Here is a 16,373-nt window from a genome sequence, read left to right as displayed (position 1 = left end):
ACGCGCGCGGTCTGCGGAGGAACGGAGGCGGCGGGCCCACGCGCAGCCTCACGGCTCGCGGTGGAACGCGCGCACGGGAGGGGCTGACCGGGGTCGGCCCGTCCCGACCTCGGCTGAGCTGGCGCCGACGTGGCGCCTACGTGGCTGCCACGCGGGCCGGCGGGAGGTAGACGACGACGCCGGCCGGAACGGACGGCGGACAACAGCGGCGAGCGGCGGAGCGAACCACGGCGATACCGGCGAAAGCGAGCACACCGGGTGGTTGCACGAGACGAGGGGAGACGAGCCAACGGCTCGGATTCGCCGGAGGAAGCTTGACGGTGGCGAATCGCGGCGGCGGCAACCGGCGGGGAGGGAAGAGGGAAACAGCGACGAGGTCACGAGGGGCCGATTCCCGGCGGTGAGAGCATCTACGCGGCCACGGGAATCCGATGCTAGCGTCGGATTGGGCGGAGCTACGCCGAGCGAGGCTGGCGACGAGCGGGTGCTACGGAGCTCGAGCGGCGACGGCGGCGAGCACACGGCGGGCGACGGCAACGGTCGGGGCGGCGCCGGCTAGCTACGGGGAGGCCACTCGTGCTACCACCGAAAACTAAGGGGGGGGAGATGGAGCGAGGAGGAAGAACGGAGGGAGGCATCACCGAGGTGAGGAGGGGCGCTGTGACGAGAGGCCGACGGCGCGGGAGGGATCTCTCCGGCCTCGGGCCGGGGAAGAGGAGGAAGACGAGCGCCCGGAGTCCCTTTCCGCGTCCTAGTGCGCACCGGCTCCTCCGGCACACACGCGACGGCTGCGGTCGGCGAGAGGGACGGCAATGGTGCGGGCGAGAAACAGGGAAGAATGGGAGAAAAGGGAAGGGAGGGCGCCTGGGTTTATAGGGGGCGGCAATGTCGGTTTGGAAACCGACTTTGGCGGTCAAGGCGCGAGCTGGCGCTCTGGCTAGCGGCCAAAACGGTGACAGGAGGGAGGGAGGATGACGCCGGCGGGAGGAAAAGGGGAAAAAGGAGGGAGAGAAAGGGGGGCTCGCCCCTTTCTTCTTTGGGAAAAGGGGGAGGGGAGCGGGGGCGTCGCGGCAGAGGGAGGAGGGCTCGGCCTCCGTCCCTTGGCGGCTTGCGCGCGGAGTGGCGGGGCCGAGGCGATGACGACGGCGATGACGGCGGGGCGGTTTGGAGCGGCGCGACGACACGGGTGACAGGCGCGGGCTGGCGCGGCAGAGGGTGACGCGGCGGCGGCGACCAGACGGTCGGCCACTCGGCACGCGCGCGCGGCTTGCAACGGGAGGGCGCGGCGGATGGAGAGGCGCGGCTCGAGCACGCGCGCTGGCTGCGGGGCCGAGCGGCTGCAGGCGCGGCAGGGCAGCGGGGCCGGGCGGCGCAAACGCGACGCGGGCGAGGACCACGCGGGCGCGCGCGCGAACGACGCGCGGGGAGCGGCAGCGAAGGGGCGGAAAGGAGGGCTCGGCTCGGCGCGGGCGGCTCTCGTGCTCGCGCGCGGGGCTCGCGGGCGGAGCGGAGGGAGAGGGAGGCGCTCGGCGCGGCGGCTCACGCACGCGCGGACAGAGCGGAGGGAGCGGAGGAGGGGCGCTCGTTGCGGCTTGCGCGCTCGCGCACGCAGCGCGCGCGGCGCGCGGGCGGGGTGGAGCGGAGCGGAGGGAGAGGGGGGGAGGGAGCGCGCCGGGGGAGGGGAGGGGGAGATGGGCCGAGAGGGAATCGGCCCATCGACCCCGGGGGAGGCAAAATAGACTTTTGCGGAGGGATTTGATTTGGAAGGATTTGGATTCGGATTTGGACTCGACGATAGATCGGGGATTGAGATCCGGGATGGCACGGACACTAGACAACAAGCAAGGAAACAAATTTCGCAATTAGGGTTTTTAAGAGATAATTTTCCCGCTAGGCGCCACGACGGAATGGGCGCTACACAATGACACATACGCCTGCTGGAGCTAGCTTAAAAAAAATCTCAAGTTCTGTCAGGATGGTGATGGTTGAATTTTTTAGAGATAATATTATTTTAATAAAAAATTGCAAAAAATAGATGTCAGTTAACTAAAATCACAAAAATAACATCATTTCGAACCTCTCTGACAAGTCACATATCGTACTACCATGATACAGTTAGGTAGGAGATATCTAAGGCCCTCATCAGTAAGCCAATAGCTTTGGCTGATCAGCCAAAGTTGGCTTTTTCCCTTAAGCTAAAGAAAAACCATTGATTGGCTTGATTGGCTTATTTGGCTTATTTGATGAAGATTTTTTGTGGCCGGTGCTCATCAGCCCAATAAGCAATTCAATGGGCTTTGGCTGAAAAGCCTCAGCCCAAACATCTATCCGATGAGGCCTTAAATCGGATGGCTTATCAAACAATGAAAGTTCGACATGCGCCGAAGATCTACAATTGTAATACAACATATAGTTTGAAGCTAGACGTACAACTTACGAAACAAATAGACATGTTTGATTTACCCCTTACAGTTTTGCCCTAAATATGATACTTCTTCCGTTTCATATTATAAATCGTTTGATTTTTTTGTTAAAATTTTTTAAGATTGACCATGTTTGTAAAAAAATATACTAACGTCTTTAATACAAAACAAACATATTATCAAAATATATTCAATGCTAAAATTAATGAAAATAATTTGGTATTATTGTCGGTGATATAGGCCCGGGGGTATCAGGTTTAGAGGGAGGAGGCTGCCCCCCGATGCCACGTAGCCCTCCCCCGAGGGGAGTCAAGCCCAAGGTGGGGTGGCGGCCACTCCTTCCCCAAAGACTAGTCGGAGGAGGCTGCCCCCCGATGCCACGTGGCCCTCTCCCGAGGGGAGTCAGGCCCGAGGTAGGGCGGCGGCCACTCCTTCCCAAAGACTGGATGGAGGAGGCTGCCCTCCAATGCCACGTGGCCCTCCCCCGAGGGGGGTCGGGCCCGAGGTAGGGCGGCGGCCACTCCCTGGCCGAGACTAGAGGGAGAAGGCCGCCCCAGGCGCCATGTGGCTCCCCCCCAAGGGGGGGATCGGGCCCGAGGTCGGGCGGCGGCCGCCCCCTCCCGTGACTAGGGGTCGGGCTCCCCCGACCTCCTCTCTAGGTCACCACGTACGGTGGGTTAGGTGTCCGCCTCCAGGTGCCCACCTACCCGCATTTATGGCGTCCCGAGCGGTCGCGCCACGCCGCATTTAATGCGGTGTGCAGTGCACTCAACCGGTCTGTGACCGGTCGAATGACTGATGGGACCCAAGATGTCAGGCGCACCATCGCGTGTGTCAGGCGACGTGCAGCCCGACATATCCCATCAAATAATGATGGTGAGAGGTTCTCATCCTCTTATCCCAGCCGGAATCGGTCCTCCCGCTCTGGTCAAGGCAAGGCTCCCGTTTTCCGGTGTAATAGGAGCCCAGAAGTCTTCACCCATTAAATGGTGACTGACAGGGGCACCCCCCGTGTCAGGCGGCAAGATTTGACAGGCCCCATCATCAAGACGACGTGTGCTTGGCTTCCCAAGTCAAGAGACAAGACATGCATTTAATGCAAAGATTATAATACTTCTCCACCGGAGCTAGGTTAGGTTGTTGGGCCCATGTGGTAACCCATTGAGGTATAAAAGGAGATCCAGGCCTAGTGGTGGAGGAGGGGACTTCGGGGCGAACTGGCGCTTGGGTCTCGCAACCCCAAGCACTTGTGTTCTACATTCAATCAATCATGCACAGGAGTAGGGTATTACGCTTCATAGCGGCCCGAACCTGTACAAACCTCTTTTGTCTCATCGTCTTGAAGGGGCCTAACCCCCTCAAGATCACACAGCTCCGCTCACCAAACCCTCGAATCTCACCCGCTGCCCCCGGCCGAACTCACAAAGCGGGGCCTCACGGTTCCCTGGTGGAGGAGTTCATTCTCTGACATCTGGCGCGCTAGGTAGGGGGCGCGTTCGTGATTTTTGAGGTTCTTTCGAGCGCCGGCGTGGTGAGTGTCGCGCCGCCGCTACGGGGGAAGGCACAGCATCCTCAGGAGTGTCGCGCCACCCCAGGCAGGAGGCAAGGCCCCCACATCCCCACCAGGTAAGCTTGGCTACCAGGTCTTTGTGGCGAGTCTTCGGAATGTCCGAGGGCCCCCAAAGCTCCAGCCCTGCCTCACCGAGAAGTACGATGATGGCGTCGACCCCTCCGAGTCCCTCCAGATCTGCACAGCGATCATAGAGGCGGCGAGGGGTGGCGACCGGGTCATGGCGAACGTCTTCCCCATGGCCCTCAGGGGCCAAGCGCTGGGTTGGCCCATGAACCTGCAGCCGCCTCGGTTCACTCCTGGGAGGACTCTTGCAGTTTTGAGCTCCGGGTGCCTTCAAAGCCCGGGACCCCCTGTGCTGGCTCTTCTGTAGCGGCTGGCTTTGGTCCCGCCGGCTGGCTACGGTGCTCGGCCTGGCTCAACTGATCGTCCTTTCAAACTTCAAGTATTTTCAATTTTGCAATTCATTAGCTTGAAATCTTATATTTATTTCCCCCATTCTATTCTCATGGCCCTGCGACGCCCGCGTGTTGCGCATTTGTTTGCTCCCTCGGTGGTAAGAGCCCAACCTCTCTCCCATCTACATGAATGATTCTTCGCTAAGTGTGGGGGCTAAGTTTTCTAGCCTTATCCTAGCCTTAAGTTGAGCCCCGGGTGCCGTCGACGCCCGGGACCCCCTGTGCTAGCTCTTCCGTAGCGGCTGGCTTTGGTCCCACCGGCTGGCTATGGTACCCGGCCTAGCTCAACTGTGGACGGGGATTGCTGGCTCTAGAGTTTTCGGCTCTCACACTCATGCGAAAGTAATCGTCCATGTAGAAGGAAAAGAGATTGGAAGGAGGCCACCGAAAGGAAAGAGCAAACAGAATGTGTAGCGTGGGGACACAGGCTCGTGGGAACCTGACCTCGTTTGCTAAGTGGTCACAGGCTTCCCAAGATGGTTCGGAACCCATGGTGGGGGGCCCTCTTCGAGCTAAAGGTTTGTGTTTGCTTCATTCATACAAGCAATTCTTTGCTATAAGTGTGGGGGCTACGATTCCTAGCTCTATCCTAGCCCTGCGTCGAGCTCTGGGTACCGTCGACGCCTGGGGCCCCCTGTGCTAGCTCTTCCGTAGCTGCTGGCTTTGGCCTCGTCGGCTGGTTACGATGCTCAGCTTCGCTTGATCGCAGGCGAAGATTGCTAGCTATAGAAAGTTCAGTCCTCACACTCACGCGAAGATAATCGTTTGCATAAAATTATTATTGCTTATATTTATCTCTCGCCTATCTCTTTGTTGACGAAAAAATCGAATACACCGGCCTGGGAGATCTGCTTAACTCCAGTGCAGGTCCAAAGATTGGTGAGATGCGAGCGTACCAGTCAGTTTGATCCTACAACTGACAAGATATACAAATAGTAGATCAAAACAGTCGATCGGCTGACAAGCCGATGGAGTAGTTCCAGCCAATAGCGATAATAGCCGATGCCGATACCAGCCGATAGCGATAGGGTTTAAGAAATCGGCTATATGTCCAATGTAAATAATGATATGAAGGCAATCGGCTGATGATGATGTAATAAAATAACAATATAATCCAGTAGAAACCAATCGGCTAGAAACAAAATACAATAAGCACTGATCCGAAGGTTAAAGCATACATCGGCTGGAGGTCCGATGTCATGAAATCCACAAGATTGGATTAAACAGTGAAACCTTTGTCGTCATCGGCTAAATCCAACTTATATGTATATGCAATCCTTATGAGCCGATGCAACGTCCAGATAACTCACCGGCTGAAACCCCGATGAAACCCTTATTGGCAGTCAAAAAGCCGGCTAGAGATTATGGTTCTAAGCATGACTTAGTAGATCAAACTTAACTGATGTAGCACTAAGTATGAAAAGAAACATAATATCTAGACAATCAAGCCGTTGACTGAGTTTTCAGGGTGGTAGATGTCTAAGCTAATCTAATCTAGCAACACGATTTAGCCGATACCGGTAGAAACCCTAAAACGAGATGCAGCCGATAGAGCTAAATTGATATGCTAAGACTAGATTAACAGAGACATATGATAAATAGGTAGGCAAATATATCATCCAAACCGGAGCAATCCAAGAGGTCGAATGTACTGATGCAGCCTTGAATGACGCCGACGTAGACGATACAATTGCCTGGGCCGACGGAACATTGGACTTACCCCTTCGCCGGAGATCGAACACCGGTGCAGCCCCGCGTCAGGTGCCAAGTCCCGCTAGACGATAAAATAAAGTACAAAAGGTAAAAGGTGGCGATGCACCGAATTGTATTGATCGTAGAGATTGATTACATAGACCCCGGTTTACATATTTATACCCATGGGTTGATACAAGTCCTTGTCGGACAAGAAAGAAACTAACCTAAAGATAAAAGGAAAATATAAAGTCCTTATCGAACACTAAACACACTTTCCTAAAGATAAAAGGAAACTAACAAACTATTCCTAATTAATAGATAAACTGCCATGCCGCATCCTCATTAAACTCGGTCACTTAGGGATAAGCTTCCTTTAGTAGATTGATTTCCTTAACCGAATATAGCAGGAATCCGACTATTGGCGACTTGATAACTCCCATCGGCTGATTCCGAGATGTTGCAGCCGATAATGATTCTAAGCCGATGATGACTTTGGCCTTACCAAATTTCACTATCAACACCGCCGCCCTACCTCGGGCCCGACCCCCCTCGGGGGAGGGCCACGTGGCATTGGAGGGTAGCCTCCTCCATCCAGTCTCTGGGAAGGAGTGGCCGCCGTCCTACCTCAGGCCTGACTCCCCTCGGGAGAGGGCCACGTGGCATCGGGGGGCAGCCTCCTCCCTCTAAACCTGATACCCCGGGCCCATATCACCGACAATTATAAATGTTGCTGTTTTTTCTATAAATTTGATCAAATTTAAAGAACTTTGATTAAAAAAAATTTAAATGACTTATAATATGAAACGGATAGAGTATTAATGTATAGTAGCTATATCCACCAAATATGATACGACATCAGTCCAATATGGATAGATCGAACACGTCCCCTGAAATATAAAAGTCCAAACGTGGGAGCACTTCATTCCAACATTTCCATCAGCATGCACTCTAGTTAGCTCAATGTAAACAAACAAAAACTGTCGGCCGGTTTGGTGAACTATCAGTGTACTTAACAACCCCTCTTTAAAAACCAAAGCGCACGCACCACGCCCGCAACAAACTCCCCACCCTCAACCTCTATACAAAAGTAATCCACCTTCAAGTCTAAACAAAGACTACCAACCCCAATATTTACTCATCAGTTGACCCCTGTCAATTTAGTGTGACTATGTGAGCTGTAACTAGCATTTAGGCAGCACTTGAATAGCAGTTTGGCTGAGCTAGCTAGTGACATGGAAACTAACATGTTAATTAGCACATAAGTAATTAAGTATTACAAATTTTATAAATTGATCTTTTTATAAAAACTTATATATTGTTTCTTTAAATACAATATTTAGCAACTGGAAACACATATTCATGATAAATGAGTAAAGCCCATAAAACCGTAGGTACGGCTGTGTTCGTTATGTATGGTTGAGAACTTTTTTTCTCCCACGAAAAACGAGATAACTCATTACCATTTGATCAATTAAGTATTAACTTACAAAAAATTAAAAATAGATTAATATGATTTTTTACCACAACTTTTCTATGAAAATTTTTTACCCCATTACACCGGCAGTTTCTTAAATCAAAAGAGAAAAATATTAGAGAAGCAAGCAGTAAATGCAGCAACGCGTAGCGTCAGCCAGACGAACCAGAGTCTACTGTAGGAGATCAAGCGAGATAGCCATAGCCCAACCGCAGCGCAGAAAAACACGGGGTGGCGCACCGCGCGCGACACTGCGCTCCCGTGCACGCCGCACGGAGGAGATCGGGGATCTCGGTCTCCCTCTCTCTCTCTCTCGGCGCGTCGGTCGCGGAGGACACAGGTCACACGAGTCACGGAGCCCCGTACTACTCGCCTTCCTCCTCCTCAACCCAAACCCCATCCCGTCCTCCTCGCGTGTCAGGCAACGCAGAGACGAAACCCACGAGACGTGTTCGTTCCTGCTCGGTCTCTGATCAGTTTGCTTTGGGCGTGGTCTTCCTCGAGTCCCCCACATTTCTTCCTCCCCTCCGTACGGATACACACACTCTTTCTCTCTCGTGACTGATCCGACTCCGCCGCCGCCGCCGCCGCCGCCGCCGCCGCCGCCGTCTGCTGCTGCTGCGGGGGGTGGGAGGAGATGAAGCCGAAGAGCCTCCCGTTCATCGCCTTCGAGCACAAGCGGTGCGTTTCCTCTCTCGCCCGGGGTGGGGGGGGGGGGGGGCGTGTTTCGAGTTTTGCCGTCTCCTTCCTCGTTGCGCCGCGTGGGTTTCGGCCGGTTGCTGTACGTCGCGTCGGTTTCTCCTCGGCGAGCCGCGACGAGGGGATCTCACTTTTTTTTTCTTGCTGAGGTTTTCGGGTAATGCGGCGAGGGATTGGCTGTGCGCGGGAGCGGCGAGGGCTGGATCTCCTCCGCGCGAAGGAGTGTAGGGTTGAAGCATAGGATGGATTTGCCGGTGGAATTGCACGAGTTGAGAGCTCCGTGATGTTTGCTTTTTTTTTTTTTTGAAGAGATCTGGGTTTCGACGTCCGCATCCTGCTGCACGACAGTAGGAGCAAGCAGTTTCCACTGTTGATTCAGGCATTGAGTTGATAGGATTAAACCTGACGAAATTTGATCTCTGGTTTGAATCTAGGAGAGGGCACAACCGCACAAGTCTAGAATCATCGAAGTTCTATGCGGTAGTTAGTTGCCGTTTTGGAGAAATGTTCCCTTTCTGATGCTGTGTGATTGAAGCAGGGATGCCTATGGCTTCGCAGTTCGGCCCCAACACTTGCAGCGTTACAAGGAGTATGCAGGCATCTACAAGGTAGAAGACACGCGCCCCCTGACTTTTTTTAATCTGCATTGTCTGGTGTGGACAAGCTACATGCCTTCTGGTGCTGTGTTTGCAGGAGGAGGAAGAGGAGAGATCCGATAGATGGAAGAATTTTCTGGAGAGGCAGTCAGAACCATCGGGACAGGAAGAGAAGGGTGAAGCTGCCGGGCGTGTTGTGGATAGCAGTGGAATTGGCGGTTCTTCGTTGCTGCAGGAGAAGATTGTGCAAGGACCACACAAGATCGAGATATGGAAGCCAATCAGACCATCCCTGGGCAACATAGAGCAGATCATGAGTGTACGTGTCGAGGAGAAGCAATCACCTGCTTCTGGCAATCAGGACACGAAGGATGTCATCCATCCGGTGAAGGTTCAAGAGGGCAAGTTATCTGAGGATTCAGATGATGAGTTCTATGATGTAGACAAGGTTGAGACTAGTCAAGAAATGCATTCAAGTGATAGTGCGAATACTGGCATTGACAACAGGGGTCAAGAGGAAAATTTTCCTTCGATGGAAGAGTTGGAGTGTCTAGTCCATGGTGGACTGCCAATGGCTTTGAGAGGAGAGGTGCAGCTTGTTTCATGGAACCTTTTTGCTTTGTTTCCTTTTCTAACTTTAGAATTCTTCAGTTCATTCAGCAGACTCTTGCTTTTGTGGTGACAGCTATGGCAAGCTTTTGTTGGCATTGGAGTGCGTAGGGTAAAAGGGTACTATGATAGTCTCCTTGTGGCAGAAGGTGAACTAGAAGATACCAGTGGTTCGCGTTCTTCAACCTCGGATGTTGCCGGGGAAAATACTGAAGTATCTTCTGAAAAGTGGAAAGGGCAAATAGAGAAGGTAGGTCACTGAGTCCAAATTTCCTTTTTTTTTTAATATAAAAAGCTAGTTTTATTGGAGGCTAGGATTTTTCTTATTTAGCGTTTTTATCTGGAAAATCTGACAAGAAGCCGTATCTGCCATTTCTGGGCTCCTTACAGGACTTGCCTAGAACTTTTCCAGGTCATCCTGCTTTAGACGAGGATGGAAGAAATGCTTTGAGACGTTTGCTTCTAGCTTATGCTAGACACAATCCAGCAGTTGGTTACTGCCAGGTAAATGTGCCGTTACTGGTGATCCGCATTGTGTCCTTTATCTTGATGGAAGTCAGCTTCTTTGTAACTCTGTAGCAACAATTGATTCCAAGTGTTATGATAAAATAGTTTGAGTAACAATTGTACTTGGATATTGGTGAACTGTAGGCAATGAACTTCTTTGCTGGTCTCTTACTTCTATTGATGCCAGAAGAGAATGCATTTTGGTACACCCTCATGCCAAGTGTTGTACTATTTGTGTGTTTTCACTGATATAAAATATTGTGATAGTTGAATTAAATAATATTTTAAAGCTGTTGATGGTGTAACAGGACATTGGTAGGAATTATCGACGACTATTTTGATGGATACTTTTCTGAAGAAATGATTGAGTCGCAGGTATTGTGATGTTTCCATATCCAGGTTTCTGTTGGTTGCATGTTTGAGTGCTTGGAAGATGGAACTGCATGTTTGATTCAATCTTATGTGAAATGAACCTTGGGTTGTTTCCAGGTGGATCAGCTTGTTTTAGAGGAGTTGGTACGAGAAAAATTCCCAAAACTAGGTTCGCAACTTATTGCAAATATGATATATTGGTGTGGCGTGCCTCATTTAGCTAGTAACTTCAAAAATATAATAATTAAAAGCTGATTTCCTTTTTTGTGCAGCAAATCACCTGGATTACCTTGGTCTTCAAGTTGCATGGGTTACTGGACCATGGTTCCTATCCATTTTCACCAATGTGCTTCCTTGGGAGAGTGGTTAGATTTTTACCTTTGTTGTTCTTTCATGTTTGTTTCTTGTAGGAAACCCCATTTTTAATTTATACCTTAGCTAAGCCATTGGTGGAGATATAACAACTGGATATGTGCAAGTTGAAATTTTGTGTTTCTCTTAAATACTTGTGGAACTTGTTGTGTATCTTTCCAAAATGGTGTGAAACTATTGTAATTGATTGATTGTGGCTTTGTGTATCTTAGATGCGGTGGCCAGTTTATAATTATCTAAGAAAAGCCTACATAGTTACCTCCACAAAGCACATTGATACTACATTATCTTACTAGTATTTATTATTCCATTCTGACTTGCTGGATATGTGAACTAGTCTAGTCAACTATAACCCCCTTGGGGGTCAGAGGTAGATGATGCAGATCCAAGTTATCTTTGTAAGTAGGGAGAAGTAGTAAGACGAGCCCTTGGTCCCCACAAAAAGTTCGAAAGTATTACCATGTTTTCCTTTTGTCTCGGATGATGGCTGTGGCATTGCTCGGAATTGTTGAAAATGTCTACACTACTATCAGTTAAATTTATTATTTGTTACATCTATTATCTATGTAAGCATAACCTTGTTTGGTGTAACAGCCTCGTACATATTCTGCTTGGAAGAAAAATGACACCATGTTTATTTCTATATGTTGTTTGAACATTTTCAGTTCTCCGTGTCTGGGATGTCCTTCTGTTTGATGGGAATCGTGTGATGCTATTCCGGACAGCTCTTGCACTACTTGAGTTTTATGGTACTGGGAATGCTTCTGATTCTCATAGTTTCCTAAAATAAAACGACAATAAGTAGTTTCATCTCGTGGGCTAGCTAGGTACTGATATTTTTCTTGATTGCAGGTCCTGCACTTGTGACCACAAAAGATGCCGGTGATGCAGTTACACTTTTGCAGTCTTTAGCTGGCTCCACTTTTGACAGCAGCCAGCTTGTCTTGACAGCTCGCATGGGATATCAGTCTGTAGATGAAACAGGATTGCAAGAGTTAAGGAATAAGCATCGGCCATCTGTTCTATCTTCAATGGAAGAAAGAGCAAAAGGTCTAGGTGCCTTGGACACCAACGGTCTTGCATCAAAGCTCTATAATTTCAAACATGATCCTGAACCACTGGTGTCAATAAGTGATTCGCAAGATCAGATGAGTGATGTGGGAGATGGGAATGCCAACCAAAGTGATTCTGGAAATATGGATGATATGTATGGCGGTCTGACAGTCAGTTCTGAGATTGAAGCTTTACCGGACCCAAAGGACCAGGTAGCCATCTCATCATAGTAATTAGATTTAGTAAATTGTTCTCTATACCTGAAGTGGCTACTGTAGTTTCTAGTTTGAATCCCTGCAGATCTTCTGATACGAACCAGTTTCATTACTGCATATCCTTTATCTGAATTATTTTTATTACTTCATATCTTCTATGGGAATCAGTTTTACTACAGCAGATCTTCTTGTCTGATTTACTCTTCTTACATTAGATCTCTTGGCTGAAGTTTGAATTATGCCGATTGCTAGAGGAGAGAAGGTCAGCTGTTCTCAGGTATGTTTTACATTTCATAATTTGATATTGTCATAATTTGCTGGAAAGTCGTTTTTCATTATTTCAAAATGAGAAATATACATGCATTCTGTCATAGGTTGCTGGAACCATCTTATGCGACTTTGCTTTTAAATAGATTTATGGCTAATTTACCCGTATCAGTCCTTGAGTCCTGATCTGGTTGTCTACCAGTCTGAAGTATTAATTCCAATTTTCTTCTTTTTGATATCCAGAGCTGATGAACTAGAGACGGCATTGATGGAAATGGTCAAGCAAGATAATAGGCGGCAATTAAGTGCAAAGGTATAGCCAGATAACTAAACTTTTGTATAAGGAGGTGTTCCTTTGTGCCAATAGTCAGATTGCAAGTTCAGAGATGGCGTTTACAATGCAACTATGCCACAGAAATAAATTTCACCATGTTCTTTATTTCAAGTATATATAACAGTGTTTTAGAAATAATCATTCTACCAAATTATAAATGGTGCAAGATTTATCTAGTAGAGGCACTTTATTTTGAAATATCCAAATCATAACCAACACCAGTATATCATAATTCATCCTATGAGCTAAAGATATCTAATTTTCTAACATAAGTGTGTTTGAATGTCCCTCTTCTCTTTTAGGTTGAGCAGTCGGAACAAGAATTGTCTGAACTAAGACAAACCCTATTGGATAAGCAGGAACAAGAGCAAGCAATGTGTCAGGTACAGTTGACCCATTAGTTTTTATAGATGTATCTTTCTACCATGGCATGTCCACTCACCAGAAATTATATTGAAGGTACTGTTGCGAGTGGAACAAGAACTGAAAATTGCAGAGGAAGCACGCATCTCTGCTGAGCAGGATGCCGCAGCTCAGAGATACGCTGTTAATGTGCTGCAGGTTAGTCAGTCAACAAGCTCGGTCCATCCTTCTGAGATCATATTTTCTCTCTTAAAATCACTTACTCCTTCCGGTCCTAAATATTTGACACTCAGGACAAGGTTCAGTCAAACTTATAAATTCCAACAATCAATTTTATATTAGAATAAGTTTATAAAATCCAATAAGCTTATGATATTATGATAGTACTTTTTGAAGCAAATATACGTGTATCATTTTTTTGTTTTAAAACTAAGTATTTAAGAAATTTCATGGTCGGAATTTTAAAAGTTTGATCAAAATCTTGTCCTAAGCATCAAATATCTATAACTGGAGGGAGTATTTTTATCTGAACTAACCAAAACGGTAGTCACGTACATTTACATGCACACATGCAAATACTGTGACATATACATATGTTGTGCCCTTAAAACATATTTGTATACTTATTTTCTATATTTTTGTAATATTGGGCTCTCATCGGATCCTGACACATATGCAGGAAAAGTATGAGGAAGCTATGGCTTCACTCGCGAAAATGGAGAACAGGGCTGTAATGGCAGAGACAATGTTGGAGGCCACACTGCAGTATCAAACTAGCCAGCAGAAAGCTCTTCTTTCCCCCTTGCCTTCTCCAAGGTATCCCAATTTGCATCTTGGAATGTTATTAGTACCAACTGTGTGCTACTCAACTGCTTGAGAGTTCAGATCGCAACTCTCATTTGCTTATGAATTTCTGTACTGTTAGAATTTTGAAAATATTTTTGGCTAGCTTTTAGAGCATGTCTAAGTTTCTAATGAGCAACTGTCAGTTCGGATTGCTCAATTATTCGTGAAAATTAGTAGGCTTTCATGACAATGCATTCATGTTAAATTATGTTCCAAGTTATTCATGTTATTTAGTGTTCCAACATTGACATTTGCTTGACTCTGTTTCCCCTCCAGAACATCCATGATAGACGCATCCCCTGGTCGAGCAAACCATGATTCATCACAGGAGTTCCAGCCCAAAAAAATAAACTTGCTCTCACCATTTTCACTGAGTTGGCGCGATAAGAACAAGGTTATTCTTCTGACCTAATAGATACATTACTGACACACGAGGCATCCTGTATGTGGCCGCACCAATTTTGGCTTAGTTAAATGGGCTTTCAATTCGGTAGATAATGTTCTGTCTGATACTCTCCATCCTTGAGTTAGAAGATGACAAGATGTTATATTATAAATTATATCCACTGTTTAGTGTTTTACAAATCATACAAAATGACCTGCCAATCTGGGTTCTTCACAGGGAAAGCAGAACAATGTTGATGACAGTGCCAAGCTTACTGATGCACATGATCAAAGGGAAGAAATAACCAACAACAATGACGAGAAGCAGGTAGAAACACCAAAACTGGATGTGCTAGAAGAGTCTATGGGTTCACCCAAAGAAGATAACAAGTCGAGAGTAGAGGTGCCAAAGGAAGACAGCGATTTGGCAAGCGTCCAAGTAGTCGCAAATGATATGAATGGGCAGCATGAACAGTTGCAAGAAATAAAACTGGATTGAACAGTTGCAAGAAATCACAAACCAACCTTTTGCATATATCTTCACCACTATGGTATTCTTTTATCTGATCTTACCATGGTTGTCGAGAGAGTTAAACCTGGAGGGCTTCAAGGTTCGAACACGATCATTGCTGTACCTATTTTTTGCTCTGTCCCCTTCTTTTTAATTGTTTCCTTTTTTTTTTTTATCATTGCCACTCTTGTAGGTCTATAGGTTACTTTTTCTCTCCATTATTACTCGAGAAGAGAAAAAAAGGGCGAAAGTTATCTGGTTGTCCATTAGTTAACTTTCGATGTAAATGCATCAGGGGAAATTACCAAATGTAGAAACACACTTTGCAATTATGGTATGCTTGTTTGTGAATCGTCATTTCCGCTAGCGAGGGCTTGCTTACGTTGTCAAATGCAGGAATCTGCCTCATTTTTGGAGTTCATTTGAAAAGTCTGAAAGTTCTGAATGTCAAAAGCTCGTTTTGACGAGGAAAAGAGCGTGCTTCCACTTTTATGGATTCTTCTACGTCAACTTTTCATTTTATTCTATTTACTATCCTCTGTTATTATCACATTATTAACATGGTTAACAGACCTGACCAGTATTACGGTTGTGGTCTTCGCAGTAGCTAAAATCATTTGTTGGGTTGGACTCTGTTTTGGTCAAAGTCATCTCCTAGAGATTATTGCCTGTGAAGACAAGAATCATACGCCCTTATTCTCCTTAAGATTATTGTAAAGACTAATGTCTTTTTGACTGGAGCATTAAGCTGTGATTGCTGAAGTTTGTTGGATAGCTTGGACCCAGCTTATTCCCATATCTTTCCATTTCTTTTTTTGTTTGCTTACTAGCTATACCCCGCTTGTCATATTTTCAAGAACAAGTGAAAGATCAGTTTGGAGTAGTAGTTATAAACCACCTTTTAGAGAGAAAAAACGGGAACAATCACACGTATTTTTGTTTAAAAAAGTCTCTGATGTTGGGATTTTAACCTTGGTGTCCTGACTCCCGAACATCTGACCAGTTGGCCTACAACATGGTCGGTTAATTCTGAATTTGAAATCCAAACCTCTTGGCATTACCCAACTAATCTAATGTTTGTAGATGTGGCCCTGGCTAGTCCAGTCAAAGAATCCATCTCATATTCATAGACACCCCAATTCCAACCTTGACTATGATCTTGTGAGCAGTTAATTAGCTGCCGATGAACAGGCCAGCACCATGCCAACCAAGAGAATGTTGGACCAGTAGAGCTCTTTCCTGCCTCTCTCAGATGTGACCTCAAACCCCGGTAATCCTAGCATTAGGGATACTATATATTGCACATTTGCACTCCACTGAGTAAGATGGCAATAAAAAAGCCTGAAGACTTGCTGGCTTGCTGCATGGTCTTGCATGACATTCATATCTCTATTGTTTGCATAATTGACTCACATTCATCTGTATATGCTTGTATAGCCTAGTAGTAGCCTTTGCACTATGTTCAGTTAAAACATCCACTGTGTCAACACCTTTTATTTGCCAGGGCCAGACAGCTCACAGCTGAGGCAAGTGACATTGCAGCAAGTCACTAGCCAGCCAGTGTATATATATACACACACACATACACGTGCAAACGGGAGGAGGAGAGTACGGGGGTTCTTGTG

The 16,373-nt window shown here is 47.4% G+C and overlaps 1 protein-coding gene across 2 annotated transcripts; it reads left to right on the top strand.

The window, feature by feature from the left end:
- The first annotated feature begins 8,036 nt into the window (after positions 1-8,036).
- Positions 8,037-15,105, top strand: LOC4339042 (uncharacterized). Of its 2 annotated transcripts, XR_001546271.3 has the most exons (19): positions 8,037-8,301; positions 8,858-8,927; positions 9,013-9,504; positions 9,601-9,774; positions 9,915-10,028; positions 10,176-10,234; positions 10,340-10,406; positions 10,521-10,572; positions 10,676-10,768; positions 11,441-11,524; positions 11,628-12,040; positions 12,259-12,320; positions 12,554-12,623; positions 12,947-13,027; positions 13,104-13,205; positions 13,687-13,823; positions 14,130-14,247; positions 14,476-14,848; positions 14,942-15,105. XR_001546271.3 is itself a non-coding variant. In XM_015785023.3 (18 exons), the coding sequence occupies exons 1-18, from the start codon at positions 8,258-8,260 to the stop codon at positions 14,734-14,736; spliced, it is 2,493 nt and encodes an 830-aa protein (XP_015640509.1). In that variant the 5' UTR covers positions 8,037-8,257; the 3' UTR covers positions 14,737-15,105. The 2 variants fall into 2 exon arrangements, 1 of the variants encoding a protein (XP_015640509.1); XM_015785023.3 differs by having other exon boundaries at positions 14,476-15,105.
- Positions 15,106-16,373: the final 1,268 nt, after the last annotated feature.

The sequence above is a fragment of the Oryza sativa genome, chromosome 5 (genome assembly GCF_034140825.1).
Source record: "Oryza sativa Japonica Group chromosome 5, ASM3414082v1".
Classification (NCBI taxonomy): Eukaryota; Viridiplantae; Streptophyta; class Magnoliopsida; order Poales; family Poaceae; genus Oryza; species Oryza sativa.
The sequence above is the reverse complement of the archived record's forward strand: the minus strand, read 5'-3'. Positions and strand labels throughout refer to the sequence as shown.

Bases quoted from the DNA above. Each gene is read 5' to 3' on its own strand.
- LOC4339042 (XM_015785023.3), top strand. From the start codon at position 8,258: ATGAAGCCGAAGAGCCTCCCGTTCATCGCCTTCGAGCACAAGCG. The intron at 10,573-10,675 runs GTTCGCAACTTA...TTTTTTGTGCAG, and splicing joins AGAAAAATTCCCAAAACTAG to CAAATCACCTGGATTACCTT. The intron at 14,248-14,475 runs GTTATTCTTCTG...GGTTCTTCACAG, and splicing joins GTTGGCGCGATAAGAACAAG to GGAAAGCAGAACAATGTTGA.